This window comes from Physeter macrocephalus, chromosome 1 (assembly GCF_002837175.3).
Source record: "Physeter macrocephalus isolate SW-GA chromosome 1, ASM283717v5, whole genome shotgun sequence".
NCBI lineage: Eukaryota > Metazoa > Chordata > Mammalia > Artiodactyla > Physeteridae > Physeter > Physeter macrocephalus.
Window position 1 is genome coordinate 101,777,443 of NC_041214.2, and position 22,378 is coordinate 101,799,820.

Genomic DNA, 22,378 nt, shown 5'->3' on the forward strand with positions numbered 1-22,378 from the left:
GCTCGTGAGCCACAACTACTGAGCCTGCGCGTCCGGAGCCTGTGCTCCGCAGCAAGAGAGGCCGCGACGGTGAGAGGCCCGCGCACCGCGATGAAGAGTGGCCCCCGCTCGCCGCAGCTAGAGAAAGCCCTCGCACAGAAACGACGACCCAACACAGCCATAAATAAATAAATAAATAAATAAATAAATAAATATTAAAAAAAAATAATAAAATAAAATAAAATAAAATGGGCTGAGAGACCCAATCACTGTTTCTTCAAGCACAGAGTGGCATCCCAGTGGCAGGAGAAGTGACCGTAGGTGGAATACAGACGAAAGTCTCCTATTTGAATTGTCATATATTTTAATTTCTACTACAAAAAAATACAATTAGATTATTAAACCTCAGAGACTACTGTTTAAGACAAAACAAACAAACAAACAAACAAAAAAAAAACAGGTTGAGAATTTCCTGAGTCAGTATCTACTCTCTCCAGCACTAATGACTTCCCTCAGACATTGCCTTTTCTGCTGACCGCTTCCTGGCCACTGTTCCAGCAGTTCTCAGTGTGAAGTTCAACACTCTGCAGGCTGATATTTGGACTCTCCTTGAAAGACCAATCCTTCTATGCATCAGAAGCCACAGTGAGTTGCAACTGCTGCCCTCTGATCCATCAAATGTTGGCGTAAACCTCATATTTACAAAAAATTATGGCTAGAAAGATCAATGAATCAAGAAATTGTCCTATATTTCAGGAATAATGTAAGAAACTATTTTTCAGTTGTAACAAACAACGATATTATTTCTTCTATAATTTAAACTTCAGCATAATAAATACATAATTGTATGTAATATTTATCATATATTTTGTTCCTACTATATAGTTATTTAAATATTATTATAAAAGTATACTAGTCAATAGCAGAAATAAAGAAGCAGTTTTCATTCCTTAAATTCTCAACGTTTAGAGTCATAAAGTGTTAGCCTCTGTTTAACCCTTCATTACTGTTTTCTAAGGGGCTGATCCCCGGCTTACGTTGACTGATGTTGTAACTGCCATATTCCACCAAAAGTGGCTTGTCCGAAAGCCTTGAACTGCACTGAAGCTGAACGTGAACCAAGGAGTTGGGCACTCGGAAAATCGTCTGGTGATCCATGTAGGAGCCACAGTACCTGAGGAGTAACGGTAGGGGGACACACAGCGTGAGGGCCTGTCAACTGCATTCCTGTCTTCTGTCAACTGCGAATTCACTGATACTTTGGTCATTTGAGCTTCATAAACGGAGATGCTTATGGTAGAGCTGATGGTAGTTATCCATCCTATGCTAAGTGATTGTCATGGAGTCACTTCTGTCCCCTTGATTTTCTCCTCTGCTAAATAAAACAATAGCAGTACTACCAACTATCTGCTACCTGTTGCTTTCCTCACCAATACTTATAATTAGAAGAAATACGGGTTTAATTCTCCTAGGCCTCTCTCTTCTTTGAACATGAATAACTGCCTAACAAAAAAAGAATTGCCTACTCTGGCCACAAACCTCTCTACAGGGCAGAGTGGAATCCATGAACTCAGGTTGAAAACATGCAGTGAATTCCAGCAACACTTAAAGCAAAAGACAACGATCTTGGGCTTCCCTGGTGGTGCAGTGGTTGAGAATCCGCCTGCCGATGGAGGGGACACGGGTTCGTGCCCCGGTCCGGGAAGATCCCACATGCCGCGGAGCGGCTGGGCCTGTGAGCCATGGCCGCTGAGCCTGTGCGTCCAGAGCCTGTGCTCTGCAACGGGAGAGGCCACACAGAGGGAGGCCCACGTACCACCACAAAGCCATGGCCGCTGAGCCTGTGCGTCCAGAGCCTGTGCTCTGCAACGGGAGAGGCCACACAGAGAGAGGCCCACGTACCACAAAAAAAAAAAAAAAAAAAAAAAAAAAAGACAACGATCTTTCAATCTAAACTGAACTCTGATATGCACTTCAGGGCTTGTCCTTGGCAAAATTTCAAAATAGTGATGTCTATCTGCAATATTCCCCTACCTTGGTTTTTCTTTTCATCACCTAGGAGAAAATGTCCCTCCTATTAGTAATCTTTACATGAGCACTGCCGTTAGTGGAACATGAAGTATAATTACACTGGGGTCCATGGTGAGTTAAGCTTCTGCCTTGTGTGAGCAAGACTTTCCCAGGTGTCTATTGCTTCTCAGAGGGAAACAGTAGACACTAGGCTTGAAGGGGGACGTCCTCCACTGGAATCTGTGAATGCCCATCACTCTAGGTCCCCAAAGCATTTGGGAACCACACATTTCATGTTGGCATTCAGTGTGAAGAGCACAGGGGTAACCTATCATTTTACAGTTCAAAGCATTCATGTATATTTCAGGACAAATCTTTTGCGATTGGCTGAAGTTCAGGAGCTGATCCGCGGATAGACCAGCTCCTGGGATACGAGGAAGAGACAGCAGCTGCAGGTGGCCACCTGGCTAAGCGGAAGCCAGCATCTGAGAGGTGCCTGAAAGCCTAGTCAAGCTCTTGGGGCCAGAGTCTACTCTAGTTGGTCGTCTTGGGATCAGAAGCCTGCATTCTAAAATCATGATGATTGTCATCTGTATCTCATAGTTTTTATTGGAATTCTCCATTAATATTTACTAGAGTTTTCTTGCAAAGATTAGCCTCACTTCGACATTAAAGAGGAGTTAAGAGGAAAGGGGTCACGCATGAAACCATGCTTGGGCTGGAGTTTACAGGGGGACAATATGTAATGGGGCATAGTGGTGGTTTATGAAATGAAAGTAAAATAAAGCGAGAAATTGGAGAAACCCAGCAAGTGTTAGTTTACATAGGCAGACACGTGACAGGTAAGAAAACTGAGACATAAAGAGATGAAGTAATTTGTTAAAGTTCAAATAGCAAGTAAGAAGAGGCAGCATTATGACACAGTTCACTGGATACTAAACCCTAGCACTTTCTAATGCACCAATAGCCTTGCGCTCCGGAACTTTGCTGGACAAAAGCTTAGGAAGGCTGTCCATTTCTTCAGGTTTGTATACTGCATTCTAGTGGCCCTGAACACTCATACCCCACCCCTATGTTCTCTGAATTCAGGATCACTAAGCTTCCTGGTGTCAGCATTACTTTTTCTTCCTTCTCCATGACAGACCCAAAGCCTTTAGGCTAACCTTAGCAGCAAGGTGCCAGGAATTAGTTCAATTAGAGCCTTTCTAATGAAAAGGACTGATAATGGGAAGGGCTGGCATTTTAAATCCCATGGGTACAACTAGTATCAGAAGAATCTGATAGAATTTCAGCCAACCCACAAGACAAAATGAAGAGCTGGTCCTTCAGGGAAAGTATTTAGGGCAGAGAGCTTTCCTGGTATTTGCAGGAGGAAACTCTTCATATTTTGGCAGCAATACATCATGGGTGGCAGGGGTTGTTACTTAGGGGGAAAAAGCATCTCATTTTCAAAGCACTGCTTTATTTTAAGCATACAAGCTTACAGTAGATTTGTAAAGATTTGTTTTCTGGACCTCTAATTAAAGACCAAAATGCAGTATCTTTAAAGCCTTGGGGCACATTGCATAGTATTTATGCATCCAATGTCATTTCCTTAGCAATCCTATTAATCATATTAATCATAGCTAAGATCTTCTGGTGTGTGGTAAGCATCATTTCATTGAATGCTTGCCGAAAAACCCCACCTCATTACCTCATTTTACAGACTGACAAAGTGATTAAATAATTTGTCCTAGTTAATGTAGCTACTAAACAACAAGGCTGCAATTTGAACCTAGGTCTTCTGCCTCCTACTTGATAGACCCTTGATTCAAAAATACTCCCAAAAGAAGTACAGGCCACATGTTAATAATGGATCCAAGAAAGCCATTAAATCAGGGAGATTCTATTCCAAGTCATTGATTCTAGGATCAATGACTATTTAGCAAGTCATCTAAGAGTCTAAATGAAATCAAAGAAGGTTGTTCAGGAAAATCATTTAGAAAGGGAAGCTTTCATTCAAGGAATAGCTGTGAGCAAAGAATTAGCAGACAAGTCCCTCAGGCTAACTTCACAAGTTTCCTTAAAGTAAACTGAGAAGCTATTTGGCAAAGACAGGGCATCCTGTATTTTTTTTTTAATACAAGACCTATTATAACTTTAGAAGCAAATAAACAATAACAACAACGAAAGGATGAATTAAGGGAGAGAGTAAGGACCTTCTAGATCAGTTCGGGAAGCCCAGGCGCCTAAATTTCTCTCAGCTTCTTTCTCCTACTGCACAGAATTGGCTAATGGTTTCTAGCTTTTGTAATAATCAGGACTTCTATTTACTATTTTCCTCCATGGCTGCAATGGTTTTTCTGCCAATTATTTTTGTAAAGTATGGAGCGTGTACATCCATAGCCCAGCAGCACAGAGCAGGGATGGAAACAAGGACTTGGGAGCCATAAGGACTTGAATCCTGGGTTAATCTCTCATGAGCTTAGTGACCTTGAGCAAGTTATTTAACTCCTGTAGTCCTCCGTTCCCCTGTCTGTAAATAGTAAAGTGCAGACCCTCTGGGGGAAAGGAATCCAAGGCTTTGAACTCCTGGGTGAGGCTTTTCATTAGATTCTTCACATATGAAAACCACTTACATGTGCTCATTAATTTCCCACCATCCGTGGTCACAGCCTTTCATACTCTTCTTGGTTATTGCATAGTTATGGAATTTCAGTGCTATGCCGAGAGTTGATAGGGGAGTCTATGAAAAACAAACGTAAGTCAGAAAAATGACTCAATTGTAGAATATGTTTCAGACTAAGATTTTGTTACTCAGAACTCATTCCTTGGGCTTGCTATTTTAAGGGCATTTTATTCTTTGAGCCCTGTGGCCCTTGGTGGGGTAGACCAGTTCCTCTGAACAAACTGACCTGAGGAGGAGAGCACGACAGAGAGGGAAGTGAGCTGACCCCCCAGCCCACCCTGTGCTCGAGGAGCAGCTGTGATGCCCCAGTGTGATGAGCTGAGATAGATACATTAGATCACCTCTAGGTTTCAGTTTCCTCCAAGTAAGTGAGCTTAACTTTGAAAACACCCACTTGTTAGCAAGTTTACACACTTTCCTCCTTAGATGATAATAATGACAGTTTATTTAAGGTACTATTCTGATTCTTTAGATAAAGGAGGACTGAATCAGCATCCTCTTCATATTAAACCTTGGTATTTCAGAAGTTTCTGAGTCATCCCTAAGTCTTCTCTGAAGAGATCAAACAAGGGCAGCAGCTACTTACGTGGTACGTGCACAAGTGAGCGCATACACACACACACACTCACATGTACACACACGCAATGCAACTGGCCTCGTTGTGGCATTGTATGACATGCACATATATCACATCTGATATGCCATAATTTTTGTTTTATTTTTCACTTTAGCCCAGGAATTATTTAAGAGAGAGTTCTTACATTTCCAGGGAGCAGAATTTTGGCTTCCCTATTTTCAAGGTTTTAAATTCTACCTGAGTTAGATAACAGATTATTTATTGCAGTATAGCTTTTAATTTTTTAATTTACTAACAATTTTGTTGGGATCAAACTTATGAAGGCCCCAAGGTCATTTTTTTAAAAGGGTAATTTCTGTTTATATATATTACCAAACTCATTATTTGTATGATTTAATACTCTTCCTAGCCTTATTTATTGTCCCTCACTGTCTCTGTCATGAGCCAAGAGAAAGGAAAATCTCTTATTGAAGCACTCTCCATTTCTCTTTGTACTTCATATAGGTTTTATGAGTATTAACGCTATATCCTTTGGTGCATAAATAACTGTAGTAATTAGATCGTTATGTGGATCGCCCTCTTTATCACTGCAGATTGCCTTCCTTTTCCCACTGAATGCCGTAATTTCAGCATTGTCTGGCATTAAGGTTGTGATCCCTGCTTTCTGATTGTTTACATATGCCTAGTATGATATTCCCCATCCTTTTATTTTCAACTTTACTAAATCACTTTTTAAATTCATTTTGTCTTTTAAAAACAACATACAGTTAAGTTTTAGGTAATACTTTGCAATTCAATCCTACTGTCTTATTCCTTTAACAGATGAATTTTGGCCATTGACTTTTATTGTTCTGACAGACATTTGGTTTTTCAGTTATGTCATCATATTTTATGTTATAGTTTCTTTGCTGTATGGTGTGCTTCTTTCTAACTTGTGTTTAAATATAGCTCCCCTCCCGCCTTAGTCTACCTTTGAGAGGAAATGGATTGGGCAATTTATGACTGATTTAAACATAACAACATGCTTAGGCAGGTAGTATGATTCCCATCTTATAGAAGAAGAAACCTAGACTAACCAAAGACAAGCAACTTTCCCAACGCAGACCAGAAACTCAAACCAGTCCTGCATTTCTCTGAAGGCCTCCCTTTTCTCAGCACTGCCTGGAAACCCGTGTCGGGAACCCCAGAGGAACAGGATTGTCTTTCATTCACCATGAGACTCACAAGGCTCATGAGAACACATATCACATTTTTTTCACTCTTGTCATCTGTTTATTTCTTCACATTAAAAAAAAAGATGTGCACTGAAAGATAGTAAATATATTTAAGGAATCAATTAAATTTTATAGCATGAGAACATATTCCAATGCAATCCTCCACCAAGAAGCTTGCTTAGGCATTTTCACTGAGTTCCAGAGCGCTGAAACAAAATGGATTTATATGCACCCCAAGCACAAGGCCTCTCCACAGTGAAAGGAAATATGTCCCCTTGCACACTGATTCCGCTGACACAGAATCATACACAATTCTACTTTCATGCTCAGATTGGCCAAGAGACTCTACTGATATTACCGTGCTTGATAAATGGATGGATGAGGTGCGGTTTCACAAAGTATTGCAAGCTATTTCAACAAATGAACGAGAAACGTGAAACTACTAAGTACGCTATTTCCCTCTATGTTCTGTACTCTCTGTTCCCACTACCCAACGCTGTACCTTTGTTCTGGGAACTTTAACCAAGTAAGGAGAGGAATTCTTCTGATCTGGACCTGCTGTATTTAAATATTTCTCTCGTCAGTGATGGTAACAAAATGCAGGACATGCCTTACTTTCAGTCACCCCTAACTTGCCAGTGGTTGTGTACACGTGTACACACAACACAGGAACCCACCTCAGATGAGCACTGGAGAATTCTTTGGCAAATATGCTTGCCACAGAAGCATGGAAGAGAGGCTCCCTTCTGGGGAATCCCATCTACTTCCTGTGTGATATGAGAAGGTGAACTTGCATGGCCCACAGTGATCCCTGTTTATGTCTGGTGGACCTAACTGGATGGTGCTGGGCTGATGACATCTGGGATAAAACAACTCAAGGGACTGCTTTACTTTTTCTTCTAAGACTCTAAAACAAAACTGATTATTTGGAAAACAAAAAGAAGGAAGAGAGAGGGAGATGAATGTTCAGATAAGTGAATCTTATGACAGATAGGGAAGCTGAACATCTTTAGGAGCCCAGAAAAGGAGAGGCTGCTGAATTTACTTAAGGAGGGGGCATGAGTCCTTTTAATCCTACCTGGGTCACTTACTATTGGAGTGGACTCTGGCAAATGCTTTGTCCCCATTTCTGTTTCCTTATCTATAAAACGACAAGAATATCACCCCTACTTCAGAGGTGTGCTTTGAAGAGCAAATAAAATTATGTCTGCTGAAAACACTGAAGTACTAAACAAATGTAGACAACATATTATGACCTCAAATTATATGAGGCTCTGAGCTCTGAGCTTTTGCTGCTCTAAGGCACCAAGAATCTGGCAGTGAGCAAGAATCCAGAATCTTTATGTCTTAATTATATTTTAAATATTTGGGATAATGATAAAAAAAATAATTTAAGGATGACTTCTAATGGGTAGAGATTTGGGTATAATAAAATTATTTCAATATTTAACTGTTAGGACTGTGCACGAACCCTACATGCAGCAAGCACTCTCCTGCCTCCTCGGGGCCTTTGCCTCAGCTCTTCCTTTTGCCCACAACACTCTTACCCTCAACACGCACCAGGTTAGTTCCCTCGTGTCTCAAGTTTCTATGCAAATGTCCCCTTGTCAGTGAGGCTTTTCCTGACCATCCTACTTGAGACAACAAATCCCAGACTTCCTACCTTTCACACCACCACCCCCCCACTCAGCTACAGAGCCCCTCCCCAGCTGTATTCTCCATAGCATTGTACCATCATGGAACACACTGCATGTATTTTACTTGTTTATTTCTTTGTCACCTGTCTCCCCCTACTTTATAGAAGACTCCATGACAGCAGAGCTTGTGTGTTTGTGTATGTGTGTGTGTGTGTGTGTGTGTGTGTGTGTGTGTGAGGGAGAGAGATCTCATGCATCCCAGTGTTCAGAATACTGCCTGACACGGGGCAGGCATTTAATAATATGTTGAATGAATACAAACTAGACACTGCTTGTCACTTACATCTAACTGCTATGCCCCACAAAAATGATTTCATATGTATATGCTGAAAGAGCAAAGGCAACCTCCCTCCGCATTAATATAACAGCTGGAGAAAGAAAAATAGGTTACACACTGAGATTCTGAAAAACAAACAGAAACCAGGGACTACCTATCTAGCGCCAGAGGGAGACATATGTATTTCATATAAATTTACACTCCGATTTGCTTATACAACTGAAATATATGTTGCCTAATTCAATTTATTATCTCTTTATTATTCTCATTATAATGCTGATGAAGTAAATAAAAATTAATAAATGAGCTCTACCATAATAAAATAAATTGTTTGATCCTATAACAATGTCTTTGCTCTTTTTAATACAAGGTAAGAAACTGGACAAATAAGCCCCAGTCTGCAAAAAGCAGTTAATTTGTGAGCAGCGGCTTGAAATTACAACGAACTTTCATGTTTTAGATAATATATTTTAATAAGGTTTAAATATTATAAAATTAACTGACATTCTTTTTGTAATTTAAAAAATAAGTATAATTAAATTCAAAAATAAATAGCTACTAAAACTAGGATAGCAATATTTTTCTAAGATACTGTTAAAACTAGGCTACCTGAAATTTCCAGGTACACTTGCATTTTGGAGGGTAGTAGCTTGGGTAATACGGACTTGAAATTTTCCCTTCAAAGCCAGTGATTTCTTTGACCAACACTGTGTTTTCACATTCTGAAAAAAATATCCAGTAACACACAATGATTTGCAGTTGTGAGATTATGGGAAATAGATAGCATACATTTCTTTAACTACAAATGCACATTTTCTTGGTCAATAAGCTTATAAATTTTTGAAATTAAATTATTTTTTAAAAAAAATAGTACCCTACAGATGTAGGGTAATATACTGTTCAAAGTCTATACTTGTTTTCAAATCATTTATTTTGGTTACAGCTCTATAGGATGCTATTCCTTTCTTTAAAAAACATGGTTTAAATATATTTTTTCTTCTAGTTTTATTGAGATATAATTAACATATTAACACTGTATGTATATATATTTTTAACATCTTTATTGGAGTATAATTGCTTTACAATGGTGTGTTAGTTTCTGCTTTACAACAAAGTGAATCAGTTATACATATGTTCCCATATCTCTTCCCTCTTGCGTCTCCCTCCCTGTATGTATATTTTGACATGCAGCCCTGTAAATATATATTTTTAAAGCTTCTGAGTTAATTTTGTTCAAATTAGTGTGTATTTGTTGTTCAAGAGATATCCAGTTTTCATAATGTGTTATACTATTTAAATAAGACAATATACATGTCTATTCTTACTGTTATGGTCATCCTTCTGCTAGAATATAAGTGGCCCAAGAGCACTGATTTTCTTTCTATTTTGTTTACTATTTCCCTAACACCTACAGTCATTTCTGGCATACAACAGATGTTCAGTAAATATTTGTTAAGTGAATAGACAAATTCCACTGTAATATTTCTGTTATAATTCTATTTTTAACCTTTGGAGTTACAGATAATTTTCAACCTAACACTATCTCAAATATCTAGTTCAATAAATCAATTTTACATTTTGTTTTGTAATAATTTGACAGAGAAAAACCTATCAAAATCAGCCACTGCCCTAAAATAGTGATGAACCTGTAGCTCTCGCCGTCTACTTAAGCCCAATTCTCTTCCCTCCTCACCCCCATCTCCCATTCTGACCCCTTTAGCTTTGTTGATACTCATAAAGAAGTTACCAAGACATGACCTGTAAGATCTGACCAGTTTCCAAGGCAACAAATATTACAAAAACATTAGAGTTTCAGTGAAGGCTCTTTTCATTTTGTTTGACTTTGTCAACCCAAGTCAAAAAGAGAAGAGCAAAGAGGAGGTCACTTTTTGCTCACTAGAAAAACCCATTAAATCCTCTGGGTTTTGCATCATGAGCACTTTCTAGGATGGCACTTACGTGCATTACTATAAATGAGAATTCATGAAAGAATGTGCTAGTTACTGAGCTATTGTCCCTCAGCTCCAAACCCACCCCTCTACTCTGTTCTGCAAGGCTGGGCTGGACTATACAAACCACTTCTGTCCTTCACTACCTGATAGGCTCTGCCAGTAGGGGGTGCTAAAGGGAGACTAGAAGGCTGGAGAGGGAAGAATAGGACTTCAGTCTTGTTTCTTATTCCTGAGAGTGTCACCCGAGTAATGCTGCTTCACCCTCGCAGCTACTCTTCCTTCCTGTAAGAGTTGGATCTGTTAGCAGTTTTTCCAACTTCCGCTTTATTGTGTCTCCCTAAAAGATGCCAGCTCAGCTGTCTGGCACCCTCTCCTCAAATGTCTGGGTCCCAGGTTCATGAACACCTGCCTCCGAATTTATAGACACCAACACCAGCTGGGCAGAGGTCTGAGTTCCATTACACAGACCACCCCCCCTCCTCCAAGCCCTAAATTGTAATCCTTCCAATTCCTTTCCTTTGTTCCTCTAGATCTACAGTGCTAGTTGCTTCCTACATGTGTTACATCCATGATACCTTACAGTTTTTTTGTGTTTTGGTTTTTTGTTTTTGTTTTTTTGCCTTTTGAGTTACCCAGTTAACACCTCTGTACTGAGTTAACAGTTCTTTACATTAAATTCTCTGTTAGAATAACTAATACCATCTCCCTCTTTGAACCAGACCCTGACTCAGGGTCCTGACTAATGCAACTAGTATTACAACACAGCCTTGGGAGAGATAAGATTGGAGTATCTATCATAACAAGTATTTCTCATGACTTTTTTCAATTGGGGAAGCTTACCTTGTTCTGGAATGACCTCGAAATATGCCCGGATTCCTGATAGCCTTGGTATCTGAGGAGACTTAAATGTCACCAACATGAGATTATTTGTCGAAACAAATGACATTAATGTTCTTGTGGGTTCACAAATTCTGAAACCAGATAACAAAACAAAAGCACATAAATAATAGGTTATTGAGGATCGGACCTCTATCCACCACTAATTCCACACATTTCTTGGGCCATCCACACAGCTCCTGTGAATCAGACTCTACCAGCCAGGTCTTCATCAATTAGTGGCCAGAGGGCACTACAGATGGAGTGGAGCTGATATAGCTGCAGAAATTTTTGTCCAGTGACTAATGAAGAATTCTCTTGGATGGCTGTCACTGGACACTCCTTGAGAGCAAACAAGGTACACAGGCAGGGTATTTAAGAGCTAAAGTCATGGGCTCTTCACCAGGGAAAACTGGGTTCAAAACTCAGCTCTATCACTTAACTGGGCAATGAAGTAACTAGTTCTTCATAAATGCCAGTTTCCCAACTCTGAAATGGTAGTAATAATAACAGTATACTCCTCATAGCATTGTGGTGAGGATTAAATGAGATAATAACTAAATATGTCTGGAAATAGTGAAAAGAAACCAAAAACAGTGATTGAGGGGTGAGCGTCATTGACAAACTTACTTTTCACTACAAATCTTTAGACACTGTTTAAATTTTTAACATGTTCATTCACCACCAAAATATAAATACATAATACATAAAATACTATTATATACATACATAAACACCATTTAAAATGATAAGATAATTCATATGCCTTTTAGCACAACGAGTAAAAATAGCAAATTCTTAATAAAGCCTAACTGACATTACTAGGTTATCAAAATATTAAGCACTCATAAAAAGATGTCTACTAGTGAGTAAGAAATACTAGGCTATGTATATGTATACGTGTGTGTAATTATGTACACGTACGAATGAAAGCATGTATGCAAAAATATAACAGACATTTATTCTGGGTAATGGGAATGTAAGATAATTGACATTGTTTTCTCTGATTGACCTCATTTTCACAATAAACATTGTGTTATCTTTATAAGGAAAAAAATTTGTTTTACTAATGCTATGCAATCAGAATATTTATTCTCACATTCTATTGAAACAGTAGCCTTCACTGTGATTGCAATGAAAGTAAAATTAAACCAAAAAAAAAAAATCTGAAATATATATCAGAACTATTGACTGAAGTTCGCAATGATTTTGACTGTTGTATGCTACAAGTGAAAAGCAAACACTATGTCTGATAGGCTCTGGCTAATACAGGGGGCACTAAATAGGGCACGGGTCAATCTTTGACCTCATGAGTATACACAAAAATGGTTTTAAAAAATCCAAGGGCAAGCGAGATACTGCAAAAGAGAGACATTGTAAAAATTCTTTTCACTTGCCAACCAGAGTGCCTGCATAATACCTATATAAGATGGTGCTCCGGATTGGCAAGAGGGAGTCGTAAATGGTCAGGGAGTCGGTGACACAGTTGTCGGCTTCAATCTGGACGGACTCTATCGAGAGACGTATCAGGTGGCCCACTATGGCCACCAGCTTGAAGTGGCACATCAGCCTCCCTGAGGTTGCCGAAATCTCCAGAGGGTAGCGGAGAGACAGATGATCTGCGTAGAAGTACTGAGAGCAGCCTTTGTCTGTGGAGACAGCACTTTATTTTGCTTTGTTTTGTTTTAGGAATGATTTTTCTAGAAATCTTTATAGAAGAGTAAAGCGCAAAAGAGCTCACATGGAGAATATCTGCTGTCTTTGCCAGCCTGGAATCCACTCTCATCTCTTCTGATTAAAGCACCTAGATTTTACTTTGAGAAACTACTCCTACCCTGTCCATGTGGCTTGGTTGGGGTTAAACTCACCCTAGGTCCAGAAGTGAGCATACAACGCAGACTGACTAATCAGAGCCAAAGCAGCTGGTTCAGGAGTGGGCACGTCAGCCAATTTGAGACAATGAAACTCAGCCCAAGGACTTCTCAAAACACAGGTGAGGTTTTTTCCACCATGGTAGCTAAACTGATAAATCATAAGCTTGGATCTGTTGGTGGCCATTTATGCCACCACATTGGAAGAACCCACTTGATGAAGTCTCAGCAGAAGAAAACAAAAATGCAGAGTCCTGACGATATTTAATCTTAGAACCTGGACCCAACCATGACTGCAGCCAGCATATTCCACGTATGTCCCAGTTATATGAGGCAATCACGTTTCTTTTGTGCTTAAGCTAATTTGAATATATTATATCCATCACTTGCAACGGAAAGAACACTAAGAAACACCATCATGTAAACAGGAAAACTACAGCCAAAAAGCATCCTGATTTGGAGGCAGTTGCGGGTGGCGAGGTTGGAGGGCGGGGGAGAAACCACAGACATAATTTACCAGATCCTATGGTTGAAGAGTAGTCTGACCGAAGCCCAGCTGCATTGAAAAAGCACATAGAAAAAACACTATCAGTCCCAGCATTTCATTTTGTTAGAATTTTGCTTAGTAAAAATATCTTGTCCTTTAAAAGCAATCCAACATATCTGGGATTTGCTTTAAAATAAGCCTGTGAGGGTAAAAGGGAGGTTGTTTAGGTATTTAGAGATCAAATAGGACAGCTATGAGTTGATAGTTGTTGAAACTGAGTAAAGTGTGTAAGAGTTCATTAAACGATTCTCTTTACTTTTGTGCTTGAAATCATCTGTTGTAACAACTTTTAAACATTTTTTGAAGATAAAAGAGCAACTAAACATGGTAATAATTGGTTATATACCTGAAGTAGTGTATGTAGTACAGAATTTTCCACTAGAGATTTTTTTAATTGATTCATTATTATTACAAATACTTATCAACTACCTACTATATGCCTAACATATATATATAATTTAAATCAAAATAGAAAACTGCATAAATTTTGGGTTAGACAATAATTAAACCACTTTACTGCCAAGACAAATGATGGAATTTGCATTCTGACTGTGTTTTGGGCAGGCCATTTTGGAGCATTGGGGCACACTATAGAACATAGGTGCAGTTCTGTCTGAACAAGGGAAGAAACAAGGAAGGTAAACCTCAGCAAAATATTCCTTCTCTAGGACTTTGTCCCTTGGAGCCTTAGTTTGAAGATGCATGAAGCCAAATTAAATATAGAGAAGGGAACGCTTTAATAAATTCATTTTCATGTATATTCTGACCCCAATTCTAATTGTCTAATCACTGTATATAACATTTAGCAACTTCCTTTATCAATGTAGCTCCAATGTCTTCAGCTAATCCTGTTCCACTGGGATTGTGGAGAAGAATACAGTCATTCCTCAGTATCCACAGGGGATTGGATCCAGGACCCCCAAGGATACCAAAATTCATGAATGCTCAAGTCCCTTATGTAAAATGGCATAGTATTTGCATAAAACCTATGCACATCCTCCTGTATACTTTAAATCGTCTCTAGATTACTTCTAAAACCTAATACAGGGTAAATGCTGTGTAAATAGTCGCCAGCCTGTGGCAAATTCAAGTTTTGCTTTTTGGAACTTTCTAGAATTTTTTTTCCAAATGTTTTCTATCCATGGTTGGCTGAATCCATGAATGCGAAGTCCGTGGATATAGAGGGAAGACTGTACTTCACGGCAAAATTGACTATGATAACGACAGTATCAGGAGTGCTGCAGGAAGGAGTGCTTGAAGGAGAATTACCCAACAATCACCATTTAGTACCACAGAGTCCATGTCCACAGCCAGACCCTGCAGGCTCCCCACGGAGGTCCGGTTTATGATGCTTGTCTGGATGGAGTCCTTCAAGACGGCAGCCACACAGTCCTCACAGAAGATATGGCCCTTGGCATGTGGCATGACAAACACAAGCCAAAAGTGGACAAGGAGGCCACCTTTGTTGTTACTGCTGTAGTGAAAAGAGAAAGTTCAGGGATACCTCTTAGGAAGTAGACTTTCATACGGAGCCAGTGACCCAAGTGATAAATTCAAGGTGAGGCCAATGAACACATCCTTCAACTGAACATAACTTCCTTCTTTAGGAAGCCATTGACTCCTATCATGGGAATTTGGAAAGGAAAGCATCATGGTATGTGTATTCTTGTGCTGTGTTCAAATCTAGAACTAGAACTGTTAGTATATTTTGCATCTCCATGGAGAATATACTATTTCTATGGATGTCAATCAGTATTCACTGCTATTACAAATAACAACAGTTAGAATGTTTGATACCTCACCATGTCCAGACACAGTGCTAAATCTGCTTTATCCCATTTCATCTTTTGAGGAAGGTCCTGTTACGCTTCCAATTTTACAGATGAGGAAATTAAGGTCATCTACAACTCAAAATCACACAGCTACTGAGTAGCAAATCAGGAATCAAGCCTAATTTGGTTTTCAATCTGACCCTGGAGTAGGAGATCTTACCTGCACAAATATTGTCATATTTTATGAAAAAAACGTAAGATAATGTTCTATAGCACATAATTTGGGAAATGGAAGGTGAAGGAGAGGAAACAAATTGCTTTACTCCAAGACTTCTCAGTGCCTTTAATCTGCCCAAACGGATTGTGAATCTCTGCAGATATATTAGGGGTGGGGTGAGGTGGGATACAGTACAAGGCACACAAATTTTCCTAAAAATTGTTTGACCATGGGATCCTTTTTTTCTCAGAAGATCTCTACTGACCAGGTTTTTACTGAACATATTTTGAGAGACACTGACTGGTCTGTGTTTTCTGTTTGCCCTCACGCAATATAGTGGACATGTTTATGGTCATTTTGCCCAGTGGCATTAATACAAAGGTCTAGGATCCCAGTTCTGGAAAGAGGGCAGGCTTTGGTAAATGAAGAAAAAAACTCAGCATGATAGCATGACAAAGAGTTCGGCTGCAGGTTTCCCTGGTGGCGCAGTGGTTAAGAATCCGCCTGCCAATGCAGGGCACACGGGTTCAAGTCCTGGTCCAGGAAGATCCCACATACCGTGGAGCAACTAAGCCGATGAGCCACAACTACTGAGCCTGAGCTCTAGAGTCCCCGAGCCACAACTGCTGAGTCTCGTGTGCCACAACTACTAAAGCCCACGCACCTAGAGCCGTTGCTCCGCAACAAGAGAAACCACTGCAGTGAGAAGCCCGTGCACCACAATGAAGAGTAGCCCCCGCTCGCCGCAACTAGAGAAAACCTGCACACAGCAACGAAGACCCAACACAGCCAAAAATAAATCAATACATACATGCGTACATACATAAAGTCTTTAAAATAAATAAATAAATAAAGGAGGGGGGGAAGAGTTGGGTTGCTATTGTGCTAGAAGTGTTTTAACCCACAACTGCCCCCAAGAGGTTACTTGTGAATGGCGCTCTTTCAGCCCTTCCACAGCCTTTTGAGGTATTTACAGCAGTGAACGTAGAAGTCCCAAAGCAAGGGACATTCATTACCTGACATCTGCAACGACCGACTGCTTGTAAAATTTGGAGAAGGCAGATGTTGTATAAACCAGGTTTACCTGCAAAAGAAGAACCAAGATGTCTGAAGTCTTTCAAATTGGCTTCCTCTCATGATACCCAGGGTGCCGTAGGTCCAAGCTCTGACAGTTAACAAGGAGAAAAGCAAGGCTCAAACTAAAGGCCTCTAAGGCCAAACCCAGACATTATTCCTTGAATTCAAGTAAATTCTTACTTCCTGTATCAGGGTTACTTACTGTCATTCTCCTCCTGTGAAGATTAATCAGCTACCTTTATTCATTTATTGCTGTCTTTAGACACCCTAACCAAGCTTAACTGCTGCATTCTGCCTACTCCAAAAGTTAATTTTCTCCACAATGAATAAGTGAAACTCCTTTAAGCGTATTTTCAAGGTATTCGGCCCAACCTCTTTTCTACCAATGCACGCCATGGAAAATGTATATTAGCCGCTAGAGGGCGCATGGTGCCCACAGTCCAACTTCCACATCCCACTGCAGAGCTCTCCAGTTTCCAGGGACACACCCAGATCTTTTAAAACACCATAAATGGATCTCAAAAGAGAGCTATTTCAGTCAATCGACTGTTTGCCCTTACTTAGCATTTCTAAAACCAATTTCTTCTGCCAAATCTTCTCCTCCTGTAGTCCCGTTTTTACATAATAGCAAAATCACCTACCTAATTGCCCAGGAGAAAAAAACAAAAAACGAAAAACTTTAGAAATAATATAGCATTGTGGAAAAAAATGGGCTATGGAGTTTAAATTTACATGCAACACAGAACACATTACCGAGGCCTGCTAAGCTTCTTTTTTTTTTCTTTTTCTCTCTTTTTTTTTTAACATCTTTATTGGAGTATAATTGCTTTACAATGGTGCTTTACAACAAAGTGAATCAGTTATACATATACATATGTTCCCATATCTCTTCCCTCTTGCGTCTCCCTCCCCTTTAGGTGGTCACAAACCACCCAGCTGATCTCCCTGTGCTATGCAGCTGCTTCCCACTAGCCATCCACCCTACGTTTGGTAGTGTATATATGTCCATGACACTCTCTCACTTCGTCACAGCTTACCCTTCCCCCTCCCCATATCCTCAAGTCCATGCTCTAGTAGGTCTGTGTTTTTATTTCCCTCTTGCTCCTAGGTTCATCATGACCTTTTTTTTTTTTCCTTAGTTTCCATATATATGTGTTAGCACAGGGTATTTGTTTTTCTCTTTCTGTATCTCTCTTTTAATCTGTAAAGTGGTGATCAAAATGCCTACCTCTTTTGGTGGGATGTTAAATAACTATAATAAAATGCATTGAGTGCAATACTAACTATACAAACAGGGTCTACACAAAGCCAGCATTGACTCTGCAGGAGGCCGGGGAGGATTTCACAGAGAAGGAGGCTTTTTGATGGGTCATGAATGATGGGTGGAATTTCACTCCATAGAAATTGCACAGACGGCTTTAGGTCCTGAGTGAATAGCAGCAGAAACCAGGGCTGCCAGACATGTAAATGCAATGATTATTCATAACACAAGTAATGACTGCCTTAGATCACAAGGTTTCTGTTGGGAGAAAGTGGTAAGGAATGAGACTGGGACAATCAGGGGACAGATTTAGTAAAGTGCTTGCCTGCTATTCTTAAGAATCAGTATTTTATCCTTAAGCCAAAGGAGAAATGTTATTTTTGAAGGATAACTTCAGCAGTAGAGAAGAATGGCTTTGGGTGTTGAAAGAAGAATACTGCCTGGGATTGGAAAAAATGCTGAAGAGATTTTAGAAGAATGCCCATCTCCTTGGGCTAATTTGAGGGATAATTGATATATTGAAATGATAAAGAGTTTTGCACTTTACCCAGTATATAGGAGGCCTTCAATCAATGAGTCACTATGCCTGCTACCGTCTTTGCTCGCTCGCTCTCTCTCAGCCCTTCTTCATTTTACACTGCAGAGTGCCTGTCACTGCAGGAGAGTCGCCACTGCTAGGCCACCCTCTTCATTACTGTGCAGGTGCAAACTGACAGAAACTTTCTATTGGTAATAGGTACCAAGAGCCATGATAAATATTCTTCTATGTGACCCATTATACCTTTAGGAAATCAGCTAAGGAAGTAATCAGAGATACACACAATTTACATGGCGGTTATGTTATAGTGTTATCTGTTAATAGCAAAAATTGGAAACAACTTAAATATCCAATAAAAAGGGACTTGCCAACTTGAAGCTATCAAAACTTATGCTTTTTAAAGAATATGAACTTGCATAGAAACATGCAATCTTATGTTAAGAGGAAAAAGTCAGATTATAAAACTGAATATCTACTAATACTCCAATATTGCCCTACGTCCTGTGTCTATGTGGTCCAGAATCAAAAAGGGCTCTATCTCTAGAGACGATGCTAAAGGAGATTATATTTTTTAAGTACTTTTGTAATTTTATAAATTTTTACAATAAATACTTATCAGTTCTACAATAGGAAAGGTTTTTTTTTTCTTAAGTGAAGAGATGCCAGTGCATCAAGGTTGGAATAAATCTGTATGGATCATAGAATTAATCTGTATGCATGTAATTTCTGTACTGGAAGGCATTTTAAATATCACCTGATCCAATTCTTTTATTTTATAGATAAGTAAAACTGAAGCTCAGAGAGCCATTTCTTTTTACTTTCAGGAGAAAAAAAATAAGCAATTCTATCAAATAAACAATTTTATCTTACAACCAGGATGAGCTAAATCTCATGTTTCCCTGAGTTCTTCCTTCATCCACCCTGCTCACCTGTGACACTGTAACCCCAACCACCCCCATCCCTTACCCCCTGACCTCACCTTCCCCAGCCGTTCAAGCTCCCCCCATCACCTCACCACTTGCTGCACGGTCCGGGCCACTGATAGAAATTCCCTGGACTCCTTCTGTCGGTATTCAGGAAGAAACTCAATGTTGGTGATGCGAAACATCCCAGCAAAGTAAAAAGCATCTCTGCTTTCTGTCTTACCTGTCAGAGAGGAGAGAAGGTGGTTAGGAGGCTTTCCATCTGTGTGAAAGTGAGGTATTGTCTGATCTATGTCACTATCGGGCTCCTAAAATGATTTTATTTTAGACAGCTTCTTTAAGCTGTTTTTTAAAAAATTTATTTGTATTTAATTTATTTATTTGTGGCTGCCTTGGGTCTTCGTTGCTGCGCGCGGGCTTTCTCTGGTTGCGGCAAGAGGGGGCTACTCTTCGTTGCGGTTCACGTGCTTCTCATTGCGGTGGCTTCTCTTGTTGTGGAGCACAGGCTCTAGGTGTCCGGGCTTCAGTAGTTGTGGTTCACGGGCTCTAGAGTGCAGGCTCAGTAGTTGTGGTGCACGGGCTTAGTTGCTCCGCAGCATGTGGGATCTTCCCGGACCAGGGCTCGAACCCGTGTCCCCTGCATTGGCAGGCAGATTCTTAACCACTGCGCCACTAGGGAAGTCCTAGACAGCTTCATATTTTACAGACAGTGAAGCTCTAAATGGAGTTAATAACATCTCTTCTGGACTTCCCTGGTGGGAAGAGCCAGGCAAAGCAAGATGATAGGCCAAAGGAAACCCAGAAGAAATGCTCCATATAAGTGATTCAAACTACCACGAGGGCCCATCTCTCTCTCTGAGTCCACCTGTGTGTCTATCTACACTTACTCTTTTTTCTCCTAATAAACACTTCACTTGCTTCACTACTTTCCGTCTCTATGTGGAAATTCATTTCTACAAAGCCATGGGCCAGGGTCTTATCACTGGCCACTGGCCTTCGTGGTCTAGTGGCTAAGATTCGGTGCTCTCACTGCTGTGACCTGACTTCATACTCTGGCCAGGGAACTGAAATCCTGCTTCAAGCTGCTGCAGGCTGAGGCTACCTGAGATCAACTCCTGCTCAAAAACTCTGCCCAGGGAGGACCATGGGACTGGGCATCAGGTGGGCCAGAGACTGCTGCGAAGACAGACAAAGACATTGCTGTGTCTGAGCTTCCTTCAGTCACCTGAGAATAGCCTAGGGAGATGAGGGACTCTCCTTTCAGCCGTTCCTTTTTGTTACAAGGTCTTACGGGTATGAGGCATCACTCCCAGGCTCCCATGGCTGTGGTACCTTTCTTTCCTGTGACACATGCCCCACGGTATCATAGCTTCTGTCTGCATGTCTGTCTTTCTAGATGAACAGTAAATTCTTGTCCTTCAACCCCTAACATAGGGTAGCGAGTGCCTGGCTTAGCTTTCAAGCTCAGTAACTGTTCCTGGGAAGGAAGAGAGAGAGGAAGTAGGGAGGGAATAATCTCTCCTAGCACAATGCCCAGCGCATGGAAATGCTAAATAAGTGATGGCTGAATTAAAAAGAAGGTGCAGCCTCTGTGAAGGACAGGGAGCAGCCTCCCTGTGTGACCCATCCAGGCTCACATTAGCCCTGTAGTGTAGTGAGGCTGTGGAGAGTGGAGAAGGGGCCAGAGGCCTGAGCTCCTGTCCTAGATTTGTTCTTTGAAGTTATGCAACTGAGCCCCCTAAAACTGAGTTTCTCTGCCAAGTTTATGACTAAGCTCTCTATCCAAAACTTTATTCCCTTTCTTGTCCTGTACTTGTTCACCTCAAGATTAAGGAGTATCAAAGAAAAGGGGGGATTGAAACAGAGCAGGACCCTGCAAGGCCCTCCTGGGTACAAAAGCCTTTCCATTTTCCCCATTTCTTGTTTGTAGGAAAAAGGCTTCAGCCTCCCAGACCTTCCCTGAGTTCCAAAAGGCAGATTCAAACAGTTACTAATTAGAAGTGAGGGAATGCAGAAACAAAGGAAAAGCAGTCAAGAAACAATAGTGCAGAGTCCTAGTTCCTCCTTAAGGGATAAACCTAATAATCTGATACATATCTTTGAGTTCTTCTATGGGAACTAAGGACCTATCCAGGTGGAGGATGGTGGCTTCAGGCTGAGCACAATCACATAGACCCCAGACTGGTTGGAACCAGATGGCTGATGGTTGAGATTCCTGAAATACCATCCTGTTACCTCACCACCAACCATCAGAAGAAAGTCACATACCCCATAGCCCTCCCCAACAAAATTTGCCTTTAAAAACTCTTCCTTGAAGACCATCAGGGAGTTAGGGTCTTTTGAGCATGAACTGCCCATTCTCCTTGTTTGGACCTTAAAATAAAACTTTCTATTCTCCAAACTCCAACATTTCGATTTGTTTGGCCTCACTGTACATCAGGCACATGAACTTAGGTTCAACAAAAGTTATGTTGAGGCAGGCGATAGATGGGCCCTCAGGGAAAAGAGTTTGAGTTCATTCCATGTGGACCATACTCAAGATGGGATTAACAGGACAATTGAGAGAGGAGGCTGGGCCCTGCCCTGATAGAAGATAAGAGACAACATATTTTATTTCAAAGTCAGGAGACCTCTCTGCCTACACATGCGTAGAAAGGCTCTTTGGAGGTCAAAAGGGGAGTGATGCCAAGTGGCCAAATCTACCCATATGCCTCTTTGGTTGAATCCATTTTGGCTAAGAGATGCATGCGCACACATGGGAAGATCCTGAGATATACCAAATATGGACTCTGAACTAGGCAAATAAAAATGATTGGCCAAAGGAAACATGGAAGAAATGCCCCATAAAAGTGATTCAAACTGCCACTTCACGACTCTCTCTCTGAGCCTGCGCATGTGTCTATCCACACATACTGTACTTCT

At 40.5% G+C, this 22,378-nt stretch overlaps 1 protein-coding gene across 2 annotated transcripts in view; it reads right to left on the bottom strand.

Annotated features, from left to right (window-relative positions):
* The window catches only part of TMPRSS7 (transmembrane serine protease 7), a 33,149-nt gene extending 13,508 nt beyond the window's left edge, over positions 1-19,641 (bottom strand). The window contains exons 1-9 of one of the 2 annotated variants that reach the window (XM_055086635.1): positions 19,549-19,641; positions 16,674-16,741; positions 14,949-15,142; positions 13,639-13,677; positions 12,671-12,899; positions 11,215-11,345; positions 9,032-9,144; positions 4,608-4,714; positions 1,017-1,153 (exon numbers count right to left, since the gene is read on the bottom strand). In XM_055086635.1, the coding sequence (XP_054942610.1) occupies positions 1,017-1,153; positions 4,608-4,714; positions 9,032-9,144; positions 11,215-11,345; positions 12,671-12,899; positions 13,639-13,677; positions 14,949-15,142; positions 16,674-16,741; positions 19,549-19,641 (1,111 nt within the window). The remainder of the gene's footprint in view (positions 1-1,016; positions 1,154-4,607; positions 4,715-9,031; positions 9,145-11,214; positions 11,346-12,670; positions 12,900-13,638; positions 13,678-14,948; positions 15,143-16,673; positions 16,742-19,548) is intronic. The other variant, XM_055086638.1, reaches the window with a different exon arrangement.
* Positions 19,642-22,378: the final 2,737 nt, after the last annotated feature.